The 17,387-nt window shown below is 40.6% G+C and overlaps 2 protein-coding genes and 1 long non-coding RNA gene across 4 annotated transcripts in view; 1 reads left to right on the plus strand and 2 right to left on the minus strand.

Annotated features, from left to right (window-relative positions):
• Positions 1–5,532, minus strand: part of cacnb2a (calcium channel, voltage-dependent, beta 2a) — a 67,922-nt gene extending 62,390 nt beyond the window's left edge. For both annotated transcript variants that reach the window (XM_078280912.1, XM_078280911.1), the window contains exons 1-2: positions 5,303–5,532; positions 3,099–3,191 (exon numbers count right to left, since the gene is read on the minus strand). In XM_078280912.1, coding sequence (XP_078137038.1) covers positions 3,099–3,191; positions 5,303–5,386 — 177 coding nt within the window. In that variant the 5' untranslated portion in view covers positions 5,387–5,532. The remainder of the gene's footprint in view (positions 1–3,098; positions 3,192–5,302) is intronic.
• Positions 5,533–9,192: 3,660 nt separating this feature from the next.
• On the minus strand, positions 9,193–17,019 carry LOC144537015 (zinc transporter ZIP12-like). Its single transcript, XM_078280412.1, is given in 13 exon segments — positions 9,193–9,577; positions 10,967–11,154; positions 11,260–11,418; positions 11,540–11,612; positions 12,622–12,699; positions 12,920–13,075; positions 13,202–13,374; positions 13,905–14,076; positions 14,223–14,374; positions 15,529–15,736; positions 15,814–15,973; positions 15,975–16,129; positions 16,743–17,019. Coding segments are annotated over 13 exon segments (2,043 nt in total). The 5' UTR covers positions 16,983–17,019; the 3' UTR covers positions 9,193–9,448.
• On the plus strand, positions 14,345–16,832 carry LOC144537016 (uncharacterized). Its single transcript, XR_013503799.1, has 3 exons — positions 14,345–14,414; positions 14,799–14,845; positions 16,753–16,832. It is a non-coding gene; the product is annotated as an uncharacterized LOC144537016 (long non-coding RNA).
• Positions 17,020–17,387: the final 368 nt, after the last annotated feature.

The raw sequence follows: 17,387 nt of genomic DNA on the forward strand, positions 1-17,387 counted from the left end.
TTCAAGTTAGCCCCTCAAATCTTTTTTGGTAGGTGCTTTGATATTAAATCTATTCAGTCATTTTATTACCTCCGTTGTTGTTTTTCTTTGTTTCCTTAAAATGTATGCTTTTCTTTGTGTGTTATCTTGTCACTTACAGAATTTTTTTTAATAATTTAACATTTAATACCTGGTGTCTATAACTACATTTTAAATCCATTATCTCTAAGCCAGAGGGCAAACTAACATCCTAAAGTAGAACTCATCAAACTCAGCATTAATTAAACAAAAAAGGTGATCAGACATTCATCATTAGAGATCCCACTTTTTGCAACAGCCTGACAGAAGAAATGACGCTTGCAAAGTCGGCGTCTTTTTTTAAATCCACTACTTAGGACAAACTTTTGTAGACTTGCTTTCAAGCAGTTCTTCCCCTCGTGTTTAATCCTGTTGTTTGCTCTGAGCTTTGTTTCTCACTCTCTGTAAAGCACTTTGTTAACTCTGTTTTTAGAGAAGCGCTATATAAAGAAGATTATTATTATTCAGGGTCATGTGGTGCTGGATCACTTCCCAGGATGCATTAGGCACAAGGCAAACTCTCTAAACACATCGCCAGTGTACAGATGGACAATCGCTCACATTTACACCTATGGGCAGTTTTGAGTTTCCAATATGGTCAGAAAATACAGCACTCAAGGTGCTACGTGGTGTGTTGTTGTTGTTGTTAACAAGAATTAATGAGCTTTAAAGCTGCTGGCAGGGAATTTTGTAACATTTGGAACATTTGGACAGAGCCAGGCTAGCTGTTTCCCCATTTTCAGTCTATATGCTAAGCTAGGCTAACTGACTGCTGGTTCCGGCATCAAACTATCCTTCGAGGCAGACAAACAGATAATCAGCCTGATGCTGAAACATCTGTTTTTCTGCCTCCTGAGAAATGGGTTGACGTAAATGTCTGGACTGTAAAAGGAAATCAATGCAGAGTGCTAAAATAATGATGTAGACTACATGATCATAATCTCAATACTATTAATTAGCATCTGTAGCTCTTCATCGTGCATAAACAGCATATGCATTAACAGAAGGATGATGCACTACAACTCACAAACTGTTTGGTGAGACGATGTTTGCTTACATTGCTGAACAAGACCACCTCCACATAAATAAAAAATAAAGCCATCCACCCGATAATGAAGTTTGCTGACAAATCTATGACAGTTCTGCCCTAATGGGAGAGCTGAGCTCCAGTTCAACACTGACCTCGCTACTCCCACGGCTGAGCGGTCTGGTCTGGCCTGTACCTCCACCCTTCCCAGCCTCCTCCATACTCCCCCGGGCATCAGGCCACAGGGAACGCTTCTCATCCTTTCCCTCTCAACCTACTCTCTGGCTGCCCTGTGCCCTCTATCTGTAGCAGCATGAGTAATTCTGCCTTTTAGGAGCTGTTTATGTACAGTTACTGGAAAGCCATTTTTTTATGACGCTTGGAGCGGCGCTGGATTGATCACACAGTGACCTGTCTTAGCTGTTCTTAAGACGCCTACAGGAATACCAAGACTATGAGGCTTTAAAACAACAGGTCAGACAGGAGGGAGAGCAAAAGGCAATATACTGTACACAATCTGAAATCCAGTCATGCACAACATTCTTTAGAAAACAGCAGCTTTGACGGTTGACGGAGAGAATAACAAACCAAAAAGAAACGAGAACCAAAAGACAGACTGATGAATAGGCAGTGACTTAACCACACAAAGGTTAGCTTCATACTTTCCCGGGATGGTGTTAGTGTAGCAATCTAAATATTACGTCCTCATTCCTCTGTGAAAATAATCACAGGCAGTATGATTGCGCATGAGGGCGAGGGAAAACAGGTCAGATTAAAACTGTTATGATAAAACAAATGAAACTGTATTTACATTATTATCCAAACAGAGGAGAAGTTACTGGAAGGTCTGCTATTTCTGGGGCCCTCTTGCGGCAAATATCTATAAGGGGATATATCTGCTCGGCATGCGAGGGCCTCACTGACCCTGAAACACATTACTCCTCTACTTTCACCACATCCCTCTAGTGTCACTTACTTTAATGGCCTCTTATTTCTGTAGGATGTGGCGTTACATTGCAGAAAGACGCTCGCTCTCAGCCTAATTGACTTTATCTGTGATGACTCAGACTGGAGGGGAACTCCTCATTTGGGGACACGACTGTGGGAATGAGCACGAGGTCCCACGGGTGGTGGTAAAAATCAGGCAATTTCTTACCAAGCAGCTCCTGCTGAGCTGATGATGATAGCAGCTCATTCAGACGTTTTCCGTGGCCTTGAGACGAAGCAGACAGCAGGCCAGGAGTCGCTGTTTTGCTCTGATCTCCTCCAGCTTCCCGTCGCTCTGCCGCAGCCGTGCCAAAGACGAGGTGATGTGTGCCTCCTCCAAAAAAGGCAAAAAAATTTAGGCAGGGGCGCACATCCTTAACCCGGCCCATCCTGTCCCTTGCAGGTCTGCTCAACAAATACCAGACACGTTGAGTGTGTACCTCGCAGGATCTGCTTTATAACAAGCCACTGTGTCACTGCTGAGAGCACAAAGGAGAGGCCTTCACTAAACATACTGTACCCAACAGTATTTACAGAGGGCTCTCACTGCGATGCACATCTCATCTTTGATGGATGATGATGACTGAGGCTGGGCTCTTATGCCAGTTTGCGTTTACCGTCAGGGATTAACACACACTTAAGACACACACAAGTGTTACGTTCCTGAATGAAGCATCTGTAGCCAGGAAATTATATTACTTATGATATTCCTGTATGGTGCAGAAAATGATCAGATACATCTTCCTTGGACCTTATCAAAAACAGAACTTTCCCCATATGCAGTAGAAACCTACTCTGTCCGTATCATAGCGTATGTTCCACAGACTGTGGCACCATGTGCCTTTGCGGTCTTTTTTTTATAATCAGACAGCTGATCTGATGACAATAAATGAATGAGAGAGAGAGATGGGGAAGGACATGCAACAAAGATCCCCAGCCGGATTCAACCAAGGACTTGTGGGGAACCCCTAGGCCACGGGAGTGCCCCAAAGTTTAAATGTTTTTTAAAGTGAACAGCTATCCTTACCTGGCGAACAAGGCTGTTGGTTGTGGTGTCGGAGGAGGTGCTGCCATCTGAACCTTTAAAACGACCTTTTCTTCGAGCTCCTTTGCCTTGAGACTACAAACAGCCAAAAAAGATAGAGTGGAATTGTTAAAGAAGAGGTCCTCATCTTCCAATGTAGGCTACTGTTCCAATGTAAGACATTCACAATCCTCAATCTGATTTAAGTACAGCTAGTCTTCAGCAGTCAGAGTTAGAAAAATCAAGTTTGTCTTCCAACTAGAACTGCAAATAACAGTTATTATATTATTATCAATTAAATGGTTTATCTGTAGAATGTCAGAAAATAGTAAAAAGAAAAGAAAAAGAGTCCAAGTTGATCTCTTCAAATGTTTTGTCAACTATACAAATATAAAGATATTCAGTTTACAATTATATATAAGCGAAAAGCAGCAAAAGCCAAGCTACAACCAGAGAATATTTGCCATGTTTGCTTAAAATATGAAGTGAACGACGTATAGCTGCAACAAGTAGTTAATTAATCGATTAGTCAAATGAATTGGCAACTATTTTGATAATTGTTCAGGTAATTCTTTCAGCAGAAATGCCAAATAAATCAGGTTGCAGCCTCTAGAATCGGAGGGTTATCTTTAGTAAACTAAATATCTTTGGTTTGCGGACTGTTAGCGGGACAAAACAAGATATCTGATGATAGCAAAGGAAGATTTATAGTGCATGTTGGAGACCAAACAGTCAATGCATAAATTGACTAACTGTTTCTGCTCTCACAGTGCATATGGTCATGAGTATCATTTAAACACAGGCTTGACAAAAATGTGAAGCTATCCTTTTAGTGTAGACATACACTGTTAGTTCAATTAGTTAAGTACAGCTTTCAATGTTTTTTTGAAGTGTAACATTATGACAGGTATCAAAAAATAAAAAAAAAGGTAATTATGTGGGTGGTCTCTAATATGCAAGCTGATATGATCAGGGGCTGGGAAAGTGATGCACTCAGCTCAAGTGTTCATACAGCATGTGTTGCTAGTAGCAACTGGAAAAAACAGAAATTCATTTCAAATCTGCCTTTTATTCCAGCCCATTCCCAAGGGACATGTTAATCATGCATATAAAAAGAGACAGCGAGATTTTTTTGACTGTTTGTAGAAGCCAGTCATGTAGAACAGTTTAAGCTGCAAAGAGAGTCTGAAGAACAGGATGAGGTTTAATTAACCTCAATAAGCCATAGAAATAACACAATACTATTGAATAAATGCATTGTACAGCATGAGAAAGATGTGTAATGCACGCTACTATTTTATCTGAGGCTTTCTGAACATCCTGTATTAGCAGATATTTTCATAGAATAAAACATTGGTGGAACGTAACTCTACATTTACTTAAGTAACACGTTGAAGGAAGCACTTGTGCTTTTATATTTTATGCTAGTTTATAGCTAAGTCTCCTCCTCTTCACTACATTTATCTGACAGCTTTGCAGTTTATGATTTTTTATTTGAAACATCTAAGTTATTGAAATATGATGTAGCCGATATTGTTAGAATTCAAACCACCCACAAGTATATTTGTTAAAAGAAATGTTTTAGTTGTGCAGCTACAACATTAAAAAGCTGCTTAGTGTCAATACATCAATAACACATATAAAGTATGTAATAGTATAATAGTATAAGAGGAAATTCAACATAACAAGCAGCCTACTTATGATAGCCTACTATTAGTACATTTTGTTGATAAGCAAGTAACGTTAAGAACTTTTTGAAATGGCGTTATCACTACTTTTATAAAAGGGATGCAAATACTTCTTCCACCACTGGACTTAAATGGTATTAGCCTACCTAAACATGTTTATTCATTTTAATTTAATTTTTAATTGTAGCCCATTTGTAGTAGCCTACTGAGATTAAAACATTAGATATTTGGCTAAAAAGACAAAAAGAAGTTTGAGACACCAACCTGCTTCACACCAACATAAAGTAGCCTACCATTCAAAATGAACAGCTTCGAAAACATTTTGAATTAAAATCAACCGTTAGAATTCTGTAAACTTCATTTAAGATAGCATAGCAGGCAGCAATAGGAGCGAGGAAGTGGACAGGTGAGCTAAAGTTGACCTGCTTCTTCAGCATGCTAAGCTAACTTTCAACAACTACAACATATTTTTAATTAAATATATCCGTGTCATTAAGCCCTAAATGTTAATTAACTTACATGTAACATCGGATGTTCCAGCGAGTCCATGTGTTTGTCCAGAGGTGTTTCTGCTCTTGTTTTTGGAGTATTATTGACGACCATTATAGGACCATTGACAAAAGCAGATATTCAACAATCGGCTCGGGAAGGTGCCGCAGGTGTGTCCGTAACTAAATGTTACCCGCATTTTTTTTTAATTAGTCACCGGTTCACAAGAAGAAAACGAGACGCTGCTGCCGCTGCTGCTGCTAAGCTGGCACCGCCAATCTTCAAGTTTGAGACAGGGGAGTTAAAGGAGGAGCTTGTGCGGAAGAGGTTAGTGAAGCAGTTTCCCTCTAGTTCAGATGGTGATGATGATTTCAGTTCTCGGATATTATAGCCTTCAGCACCACAGAGCCTCATCATCAGTGCCCTCCTACTGTACCCACACTGGAGAGCTCTCCTGCTCCATGAGCCCTCATCCGACGCCAACACCTCTGTCTTCTCACAGCACAAAAGGATGACAACGAATAACAGCTTGCAAGCAGAAAGTCTGAGAATAATAATTGAAATGCCTTTTTACATTACAGTCAGAAAAATGAACAAGTGGGTGAAAGTATTCCTTTCACATTCAACACATTATACAATTAAAATAATATAGGAATAAACATAGGCCTACAGCTAAAAACAAGGGCAACAAAGCTGAACAACGATAGGTAAAGAAATAAACATTTAACTACTATGTACATACAAGTAGGTGAAAAAAATAGATGCGTATATAAATAGAAATCATCAATAAACAACAACATACAATGTATAGGCCATATAGCGAAGTCAAATTGTTTCAAATAGTCCATTTTAAACAGGAATGTAATATTGCAAGGGACTTTGAAATTGAATGATTAATGTAATAGGTTAGCCTCCTTAACAGGTGAATATGCACAGTATGCATGTAGCCTATACATAGCTATTTACAGTATACAGCGTGCTTGGATTTAACAATGATATAAAACAGACAAAAGCAGTACATTTTCACCTGTGATAAGCTGCAAGCAGAAACTATTTGGCATTTTGTTGCTTGATTAAGCAAGTGTAACGATTAGTTACCAAAATTGTTGCAGATTAAATTCTGTTGACCAACTAATTGATTAATCAACTAATTGTTTCAGTTCTAGATTTAAGTGGGAATTTTGCTAAAACGGAATATTTTCCCTGTACGTTTGTACCTGTTCAGGTGAGTTCTCCACAGTGGTGAGGGAAAGGTGCTGCATTTTGTGATGCACAGCTTGTACACAGTGGTATATCTACTAAAATGAGACCAATCAAACCAAATACTGCAGCTGAAGTGAACCCCTTGTCCTCAGACAAGTTTCCACAATGACAGCTCTAAAGTTTTGTTGTTCATTATTGCCCTCTAGTGGTGTCATGTGTGTTTGCATTTTAAAGGGCCACTCCACTGATTTTACACATAAAAGTCAGTTTACTAGTTAGTACTATTCAGCCAGTGAAAACAGTTGTATGTTGTCTTCTGTGGCTCTGAAAGGGAGGTTTTTCAAAGTCTGAAAAATAAACCCTGCTGATGTCATACTGTAGTGATGTCATCAGGGTTATTTTGGCTTGGGCTTTGGGGAAATCTTTAAAGGGGAACTATGCAGTTTTTTTTAGCTTAATTTACCTTAATTGAACAGTCAATTTGGAGTCATTGGAATGGTTATATGGCTTTTTTTTTAGTTGAATGGTGGTCGTCTCTCTCCCCCCTAGCACCTGTGAACGGAAAAACCACCCTTGTTACTTTCGGACAGATGTTACTGTTTACCAGGCATGGATGGGCTAGTGAAAGATGCTGTGGAGTTGCATCGTGGGAAATGTAGGATCCTGTGCTTTTGGGACCCTACGGATTAAAAATCAGGATATCTCAGCCTCTGCTGCTGTGATTATGATCATTAAAAAAAAAATATGTCTCCCAACTTTATAAAAGTACACTACTAAATTGATGGTGTACGCCTTTAAACTAGAGACTTCGTGACACAAGAATGACCAGCTGAGCAGCAGATCTTAGAGATAATAAACACCACACTACCAGTAACTATATATTGGTCCCATGGTTTGTTTTGTGTGTTAACAATAACAGGTGCAAAGGATGATATTAGATCCTTTCTAATCAAAGGGAAAAAACTTATATTTCCTTTTCTTGTGTGTGTGTTTCTCTCTCTCTCTCTCTCTCTCTCTCTCTCTCTCTCTCTCTCTCTCTCTCTCTCTCGGCATTTCCCATCATTTCTGTGTATTCTGCTGCCCTGATGACCCATGAGCTGAACTCTTCTCCTGACAGGTCTCTGATGAGCAAGTGTTCACACCAACATGGCCCAGATAAAAATCCCTTCCTTCCTCCATCCTGTGGCAGCAGTTGCCTTGAAAAGACACACACATGCTCTTTGGTGCAAAAGAGGATATTTAAACGCACACCAGTAGACCTGAAGCTTTCCTGGAAATGCCAAAGGGGTTGGCATTTCAAAAATAACAGAAATGCTAGAATAGGAGAAAATGCAATGGACTTCCTGCTATTGTTTGAACATTACTCGGGAAGTCACAATAAATAGTGTCAGCTTTTTCTGATGTGATAGCCAAATAATCTCATGACACTGTCAATAACAACTGACTTTGCACTTTGACAGTAAGCTTGGAATGGCATATTAACATAATCACCATGCAAATTGTGCAATGAAACTAATCCCCCTACACAAATAAAGCAGACGCGTGATAGCTGTTTGTTCAATTTTAACAGAAATATGTTGATGCTGGGAGCACCAGAATTTAATCACAGCAAGCTGATTAAAAACAGGAAGATCTTCTCTTAAGCCCACTCATTCTTTCAATATCACAAATCCAATTTTATGTACAAATAAGTTGATTTACTGTGTTTGGTTTATCTCATTGTACTGATGTATTCCTCCACCTCCTTCTGCAGGCCCACTCTGGCTTGTAAAGAGCATGTGCGCTGTGTGGGCAGGATCGCTCCGGAGTTTCTGTCTTGAACAGCGAGCATTAGTCATCCAGGTTGGTGGATGAAGAGAACAAGTAGCTCAGGTGGGTGGACGTGCCCTCATATTGGATTACAGAGAGGACTAAAAAACAAAGAACAATACCTGTGAGATGAAAGGCTGAAAGAGAGCAACGTTTCTCTCAACGGGGCTTCAAAAATAAATGTATGTTAGTGCAGCGTATGCCTAATAAAGAGGTATTAGTCCTTTCTTTGCACCTACTGTAATACAAGAGTTTCTCATTATGCCAATCAGGTGTTGCATTTAAGTTCAAATCAATGTAATGCTCTATGTAATGGATCTGTATTCTTTCATAAGTTTCCTGGAAAGCATTTGGTACTGTACAAAAGGGAAAATATGAATTTCCTTGAAATAAAGCGGGTGTTGACTTTGAAAGACATGGGTAATTACCAGGCAGAGTGGGTCTAATAAAAGACTACAAATCAGGAAATCTTTTTAAAATGTGTCTTTTGTTCTCCAATTTGTGGAAGGGCAATACTAAATCACCAGTGTCCATTTATTTGGAATCAATTAACTCAAATTTTCATAAATGAACACTTGTCTCTCTGAGTTCCTTATAATAACACCAAATTTCACAGTTCACTCAGGAAACTTCTTGGCAAATACTCGGAAATTATTACGAGCCTGTAAATGAAAGTGTTGCCCAATTCAATATATAAAATAAGACACATGGGCTTGATGATTGTTTAAATTACACATACCCCTATCAGTATAAAGACACTGATGTCAAATACATACAAACCAAGACCAAGTAGATTTGCAATACTTTATATTTTGCTTGTCAGACATGACTTTAAAATCAAATGATTTGATTGTCTGAGGCAATGTTAATATTTCACAATACAACAAATATGCACAATTGTACCTGAATCTGCCAAATAAGGTCATTATTAGAGTTTCAACAATTTAGTGTCCAGATACCTAACATACAAAAATAAATCATCAATAAAAAAAAAGAGGATTCAAACAGCTATCGTACATTTATCATCCAGTGCAGAGACTAAAACATCATGAAATAGCTAGCACTAGCACTTTAAATAAAAAATAAAAACACTAGAAAACAAGTCAACGTTTGTTTCGGCTCAAACCTGTGTGAAAAGATATACGTCACACGACTCATATATATTTAGAATTTGAGTTCATGTTCAAAGAGTGCAAGAAGCAGAAGACAGGCCCAACCCATCAACAGGCCGACGTTCTGTAGGAGAAACATGAGGCATGGTCTGTCGGTCTTCACTCGACTCATCTCTGGAAGCTGAAAGAAAGACAGAAATGAAAAGTAAAATAAAATCAATAGTTTGGTGGAAAAATTGGTTGGAAAGAGGATTCTTTTTAAAAGAAATGGCTGGCATTGTTCTATAGTTTTGTTGTTGTAAAGAAATCCCATGAAAAGACCAACACCAATGGTGTGGTAGTCTATCTCATAATAACACATAAACATATCAAATAGAAGTAAAAGGTGTATTTGTTGGGAGCTGTTCAGCTGCACATTAGTACACATTTGATGCTCTAGTAGGCATAACTCCAACAGCCCTATCGGATGGGCTCAAGTACCCCTTAATGGTATTTTACCTCTTTTATTATTTTTTTCAGTAGTCAGTCAAGTTTGTATTTACATTACTAACATCTGGACAATTGGAGTGGCATTAACTAGCCTGGGAAAACCCTGACAAACTTCCAGCAAATTTGAGATTTGCTCTGCAAGTCAGTCTGGCCAAGAGCCCACTCAAGCCCATTTCCAATTTTTCCAAATTGAGGCACCAATCACAACTGTTCAGGCGGGCTTTACACGATGGCGATAGCACAGCGATGGCAAGCAGCTTCTTGTTTACATTCAACATGACGGCCACTGAAGCGCAGCAACCCGTTGATGCCGCTGTAGCTGCTACGTCACCCGGATCGTTGGTCTGATTGGTTGAAGGACTATCCAATTGCGCCCAGAGGCATTTGAGCGGCGTCTGTTGGTTACGCCCCTTTGGAAATGGGCTGTGAATGAACCTTCCCCAGACCTACTCTCAGTTACAACTGAGAAGGGTCTGGTGTCAACCAGGCTAGGCAGTAACTGGACATTTCAACCATTTATATTGCTTTTTAGGTTTCCATTTGGTTTTTTTGTCACTAGTTTTTAAGCACTCTCAGCTGCAACACGTAATGTTCCAGTTGACTCAGATTGGTGGAAAATGTGTGGACTCCATAGTGAGAAGGTTATTGTGATAATAAATATGCTTAAGATCAGCATCAGTTTGTAATTCTATTTGTGCAATTATTTTCCCCCATTCTAATATGTGTAGGCTATATTTTGTTTTTCAAATTAGCTGAGGTACTCCACAATCTTTGCATGTATCCCCTTCAGAAACTGCAGAAGTAACTTTTTGGGTACACCTGGTTGGGAATCACTGCTCTAGTGAGTTTTCACTGCACCTGGATGGTATACAGTATGTGGGGTGACTCAAAATAAACCCAGTGCCTATGTTCCTGGGGAAGGAACATGGTACCCAGTGCAGCAGTGTGGCTCACTTATGTGTTTGAATAGGCTTATGGGACAGAGAAAAAAACTATATCAGGATCAATTAATTGTTCGTTTTTGTCTTTGTTGACAATGACAGAGTGTCACCAGCCTTATTCTTTAATAAGGCTCCTTTACCATTTCTACCAGTGACAAATAGAGGAATATCCCAGCAGTAACAGCGAAGATCCACCGCTGCACTTCCATCTCTGAGGACACAAACAGTCCGATGTAGAGGCCCATGAAGGCCGTCAGAGCACTGAGAAAGTTCATTAGCACAGCAGTCTTCACTGAGAGTCCGGAGCTCAACAACACTGCAAAGTCCCCTTTTAAGACAGAAAGCAGAAAAAAGATGTCGTCAGTCAAGCAGTGAGTGTTTCCTGGCCTCAGCCGAAAAAAAACAACAAAAGTGAGTAACCGTGACCTCTCACCCATTTCGTGTGGGATCTCGTGGCACAGGATGGCCACGGTGGTCGCCATGCCGGTCTCGGCTGAAGAGGAGAAGGCGGCCCCGACAACCAGGCCATCGGCAAAGTTATGAAGGCTGTCTCCCACGATTACCATCACAGCCAGCAGAGGAACCCCTTGTCCTGGGAGCACAAAAGGGAGTCTGTGTCATTAAAGCTCATCCTCCGACCGTGACAATCGCTCTGTCATGCCAGGCGACTAATTACAAAGAACATCACATTCAGCTGTGTTGAAGGAGCTTACTCTGATGTGAAGGGCTCCTTCTGTCTACGTGTTCGGGAGACACATCTGTACACTCCAAGTCATCCACTGGTCCCTGCAGGATACAGATAATTATTCACAACACCACTTTTTTAACCTTTGATTCCAAATTTAATGAATTGAAAATGGTAGAGTTACTGTAAATAAAGCTAGAGCTTAATGGGACAAATTCACCAAAACAGGATATTTTTAAGTTACAAGGATAGTTAGAAAATAGGTCCCTTTTTATGTAAGTGACCGATCTCTGTGTCCGAAATGTTCTAATTTTGATGTACGTATTCAACACAAGCATGAAGTACTTTCTGAATGATTTAATACTTCTCATTCTCCAACATCCTACATGCCCTGTTCCTTGACTCCCTCCCACACCACGCTTCACTGCCTGTTATATAAAAGCAGCACAGGACAACAAGATTTAAGTGAATTTCAGTCCTTCTTTAAATGTGAACATTGATTCAATGGATTAATTATATCCTTGATGTACAGTATGTGTGCTCAGAGATGTTGGATAAATGAAGGTTGGGCAATAATTGTCAAATACGTTTTATTTCTATTATCTGCCTCATGTTTTTATGAGCCAAGGAATTTTTGTTGCACAAAGTAGGAATTAAACTTTAGTTTTTAACGCTGACGTTACGATTTAACAAGAAGAAATACACATTGTGTTCAGGAGGAAAATAAACACAAATAGCATTGCAAATGAATGTGATGCTGAACTAGATTTCTTGTCGCAATAACCACAATAACAATCAAATGAACACTTTGGAACACGACTGGTGGCGCCGATGAAGGGTACTTGAACTCATCTGACAGAGCTTGCGGGGTACAACAGACAAAAAAGGTTGGAAACCACGTATGTAGAAGCTTCAGTTTTTCCTCTTTCTTCTAGGTACTTGATATATTTTAATAGTTTGCTGTTTAACTTCCAGGAACTGCCTTGTCATAGTCCCTGCATCTCCTCTAAGAAGAAAATACCAGGGATGATGATGGGAATAATTTTTTTTTCTGCCAAGAACAATATAAAAAAAACACTATAGTTTAGCTTGGGTAGTGATGAGACTCACCAGCTGTATGGTGGAGATAGACTTGCCCCTCTGTGACTGGCCATTGCAGTTGAGCTCTAAGGGTAGGTCACTATGACCCTGCAGACAAAAGAAAGTCATGAGACCGATGTTGCTCAACAATCAGCTCTGCAAAGGTTCAGACAAGGCTTGTTCGTGGAAAACTCTAGGTTACACTTCTGGCTAGATAAAGAAAATCAGCTCCTTCTCCTTGACACACTATGGTTTGAGTATTTTGTTAAAGTATCTTTGTCATTAAACTGATAAGGGCTGAGGGCTGCAAAAAAACAAAAACTCTTACATGGCCATGAGAAGGAACAAAAAAGGAAAATATTCTTTCAATGAGGAAAAAGCTGTAGATCCCTGCGATAATGCCCAGAATCCTCCACAGATACTCCTTTCCTTCTGTAAAGTGTTCGTCCTCATGACTGAGAGTGTCATCATGGAGGCTAAGGATCTCCAAAGGAGACAGAAAGGGAAACAATTAGACATTTACTCCACAGTCAACAGAGAGTATCTTTATACATGTATGGCGCTTGACTCACAGAAACCGAGGATGATGCAGTGGCTCTGTGTCCTATACCTGTGGTATGAGGTGCAGGAGGGCATCTCCTGAGAGGGTTCCCACCGCCAGGCCCACAAACAGCTGCAGGATGAGGGTGTAGGTTTCCTGGCAGGAGTTGAAGAATATCAGGCAGATACCAAGCATGGAGCCCACCGTGATGAGCAGGACGGCAGCCGTGCTGTAGCCGTACTCTGTAGAGAGGAGAGAGTTTAGACACATTTTTTCTCCGTCCAAATATTAAGATTTTAAATTCTGTCTGATCATAACACAAAATAAAATAAAGGAAAACACCACTCTGAAGATCAGTCTTACAAGGACTACATTTTAATCTTTTTGTAAGTATTTGTTCCTTTTATTGGGGATGACCCAGCAATTTGTATTAGTGTATATCTTTTTTGTCTTTTATAAAAAATAAACCAAAGAACATGACTTGCTTTTCATAGACAAAAGTCTATATTGGCCACTACCTGATTTAACAAGTAATTCATAACCAATTCCTTGCATGTTTTCCTGCACTAGTACAGTATGGTGCTCAGTATGGTAAACCTTATTTATGAGTTCAACTGATGAACTGAAAACAATAATATTTGATGGAAAAGCTTCTTCTCAATTCAGTCAAATTTTAAAAAAAAAAGTCACAATGCAAAGCTGCTTGATTTAGTTGCAAACTAATTGCCTAATGTATTTATTAGTGATATGCTGATGAGGTAAAATGTCTTACTCTCGAGAGCAGTGGGCAGAGATCCTCTTCTTTTTTGCTCTGCAGACTCGCAGGCATTGCCTAGCAACTGCTGAATGATGGCTGGGCACATTTGTCTGAGGTGCTCCTTCGAAATTGGCAAATGAGGATTCAGAGCAAAAATATCCACCAGCTGATTGGCTGAAAAACATACCTGATTAGATTCAAAGAAAGAGACAAATTTGTGGATGAGTAGGAAGCTCATTATAACAAGCTTCACAGATTACAGCAATGCTATCATTCCTCTCACTGTACAGAAAAATTGTCTTAAACTAAATAAAACATTTGCCTCAGCCTCACCTGCGCCCAGTCTCTGCTCATTTCACCAGTTTGATGGTTGCAACCATCCAGTGGAGGTCCAGCCCCTTTCTGTGAACTCCGCCTCTTCCTGTTGTGAGAGCGTGACGCTGCTTCCTGTCCTACTCCCAGCTGATGAAGCAACTCCTCTAAATCTAAGCAAAGAAATACCTGCATCGTGATACTGTGCACCAGGTGAGATTTAACCAAATTAATCAGTGTCTGTTTGGGACAAAATGCAACTTTACGCAAATGAGATTAAAGAATATAGCTAAAGAAAACACAAAGATGACTGTGTTTTTGGTTTGAGAACTTTTCTGGCATGAAAACTGATCATTAAAGGTTGTAACCAGTATTACAGTCCAATATAGCACTGAGATTTTGGGTTGAACCTGCAGATAGCCAGCATTGTTTTTAATAATGAATTTGACCAATTTGTATATAAAAGATGGCTGTATATTTGTTTAGCAGCATGGAAACATATCTGACACACTATTTAGAACCTCTCTGATGAAAATCGTCAGGGGGGGTTAGTTGCACTTTCATGCATGATGACTCATTCTTCCTATTCGGTGGCAGCGACAGGAAACCTTCAAATGAAGAATTGACTTGACAAGATTGAAGAGGTAAAGCTGGTATAAGCAATATTTTCTATAATAACAATGGATCAAATGAGTGTGCAATGTGAAAGATGTTGCTCGTACTGATAAACCAATAGAGAATGATCACCCGACTATATAGCATATTTCAGCTCCTTGTTTGGGTTTTCCAGCCCCCAACTTAACTGTTTCGGTTCACTCTCATCACTCCCGTAGTGTTGTTTTTGTAGGCAGCAGGCAACTATTTTTAGTGAAAAAGCTTGGACTAACCACCTTTACACTACCTGCTCAGCACCAAACAGAAGAAATCCACAGTTATCGACTAGCTGGTCAACATAGTGGAGCATTTAGCAGCTAAAGAGCCAGATATTTTTCTCAGGGGTTGTTTGAGACCAAAAACAGAGCTAAGAGAAGAGTGAATATTGGACTTAAATTGTCAGGGGAGCAGAAACTTGACTTGACTCCAAATGGATTCCAATGTTGCTCCATGCAGTATCTGTTGGATGTGTAACTGCTGTCTAACTGGTTGTCAGTGTTGTGTTTCTAGCTTGTTTCAGCTGACCCAAGTGGCAAAAAACAGTTGAAAGATAATAAATTGCAAGTTTTTTTATGTAGCTGTGGTCAGGGAGGAATCTCCTTAAACCAGCAGAGAAGCACATGATCAATACTAATGTGCATAACAAACAAGACAACTGTGCTCTTGAACCTACCTTTGATCTGCAGGTAACTTGTGCAATTTAGGGACTGAAAGATGTAGTCGGTAAAGAAAGCAGGAGACGGGAGATTCGTCTGTTTGAAACAGTGGCCCTGCAGGATATGGCTGATGATGGCAGCGGCCAGTTTAGGCACAGAAGACACACCAGCACCTGGATTTTCTTGGACGTTAACATCTTGAAAGAGGCGAGCGGCATCAATACACTGTGGAATTAATGGTGAAATGATCATACCTGGAGGTGCACCTGTCCAGACGTGAAAGATCTCTAAAATATCCTTACTTGCAAATCAGATGAGGCGTCTTGATTGGAGGGGCTGTAGTGCTGGTTGATGAGCTGCAGAATACTTTGTGTTTCACTGGATGATAGGAAGCGGTTGTCTTCAGCTGGGTGTAGATTGGTCAGGGCCAAAAGGTAAAACTGAAAGTTCCCAAAGGAGGAGGGACGAGGAAAGGGAGGCGGCATTTGACACACACAGGTCTTGCAAGTTAATTATGTAGTACAGCAGAACAGTGGAGATCCGCTCATAGTCCTCCTCGGTGAGGTAAGCCTTCCCATCATGCTCTAGCACAGAGAGAGCTACATCTGGTGTCAGGCACTGTAACAAAAACAGGAAAAAAAGAAGATGAAAACAATTTGAGGCTGACTTTAAGGACGGAAAATACCAGTTCATGTGAGTATCGACTGAAAAGGGAGTGACCTTGGAAGAAGAGTCCGTTTGATAAAAGGCCTATTTTCTCCCTGCAGTACCAGAAAAATGGCAGCTTTGTGCTGCTGCTTGTGCCCAATTAGACCCACACACATAAATATAGAAGGTTAGGAGAGTGGGCAATGCACTATTCTTTGTTAGAGAGAGCAGACTATTCAGCAGGCAGTGACAAAACGATTTTTTCGAATTGTTGAATCTAACTTTCAAGACTTGACATACACATGATCCTACTATCAGGCCACCTGCACAAACTTGTGCAGTACTTCTAACTCACTCTATGGAGTTTATTATGTCAAACTGAGGGATGTCTAAAGCCACTCAGCATGAATACCCCACAGAGGTCAAGGACTTAAGCCTCCACATTTACTCACATTCCAGCCATAACAAGCACGTTTCTTGGAATGAGCAGGCAGAAATGGGATGAATAAATAATAATAAGTACTTAGCATATGAATGTAAAAGTTGTTGTACAATATACCATTAAGACAATTGTACCCCTTACCTTGTCACAGACATCCTGAGAGGGGCCGGTCCGCTCTGCACAGTGCACCTCCCAGAGAAGCTTGGTGATCAGGATGCCGACATGGTTCTTTTGGAGCTGTGGCTCGTCGTCGGAAACCAGGGGCAGATCCAAGGCCCTGACAGCTTCCTGCAGGTACCCCTGCTCCTGCCCCCTCACCTCCACCAGACACAGAAGCAGCGGTAACAGCAGCCAAGTGGGAGCGCTGCTCCGGAAGTGCATGTTTCTACCAAGGCTGTCCGACTCCCTCAAGCTCCCAGGACTGGCTTAGCGCTTGAGACAACAAGTAGATGACGGACACAAACACAATTTGAGAGAGAAATTTGGATCAAGGTGATTGATAAGAGAGAGCTGAAAGCTTCCAGAAAAGAAGAGCTGAAGGAGGCGTTGATAATAGGCCTGCCTGGTCTGGTGGAGGACAGGAGGGCTCAGTGGGCACCCCTCAACTGAACCAACCCTCACAGTGCTGAACGGTCAGCCAAAGGCTGGGCCCCTCAGTCCACAACAAAAGGATTAGTGCAGGCAAGTGAGGGAGCACAGGGGCAGGGAGTAGGGGGCATGGAGGGGGAGATGGTGGAGAAAAGAGTATGAGTATTGAGGAAAACAAGGGAATAGGGAAAAGCTTTT

The sequence above is a fragment of the Sander vitreus genome, chromosome 22 (assembly GCF_031162955.1).
Source record: "Sander vitreus isolate 19-12246 chromosome 22, sanVit1, whole genome shotgun sequence".
Lineage (NCBI taxonomy): Eukaryota > Metazoa > Chordata > Actinopteri > Perciformes > Percidae > Sander > Sander vitreus.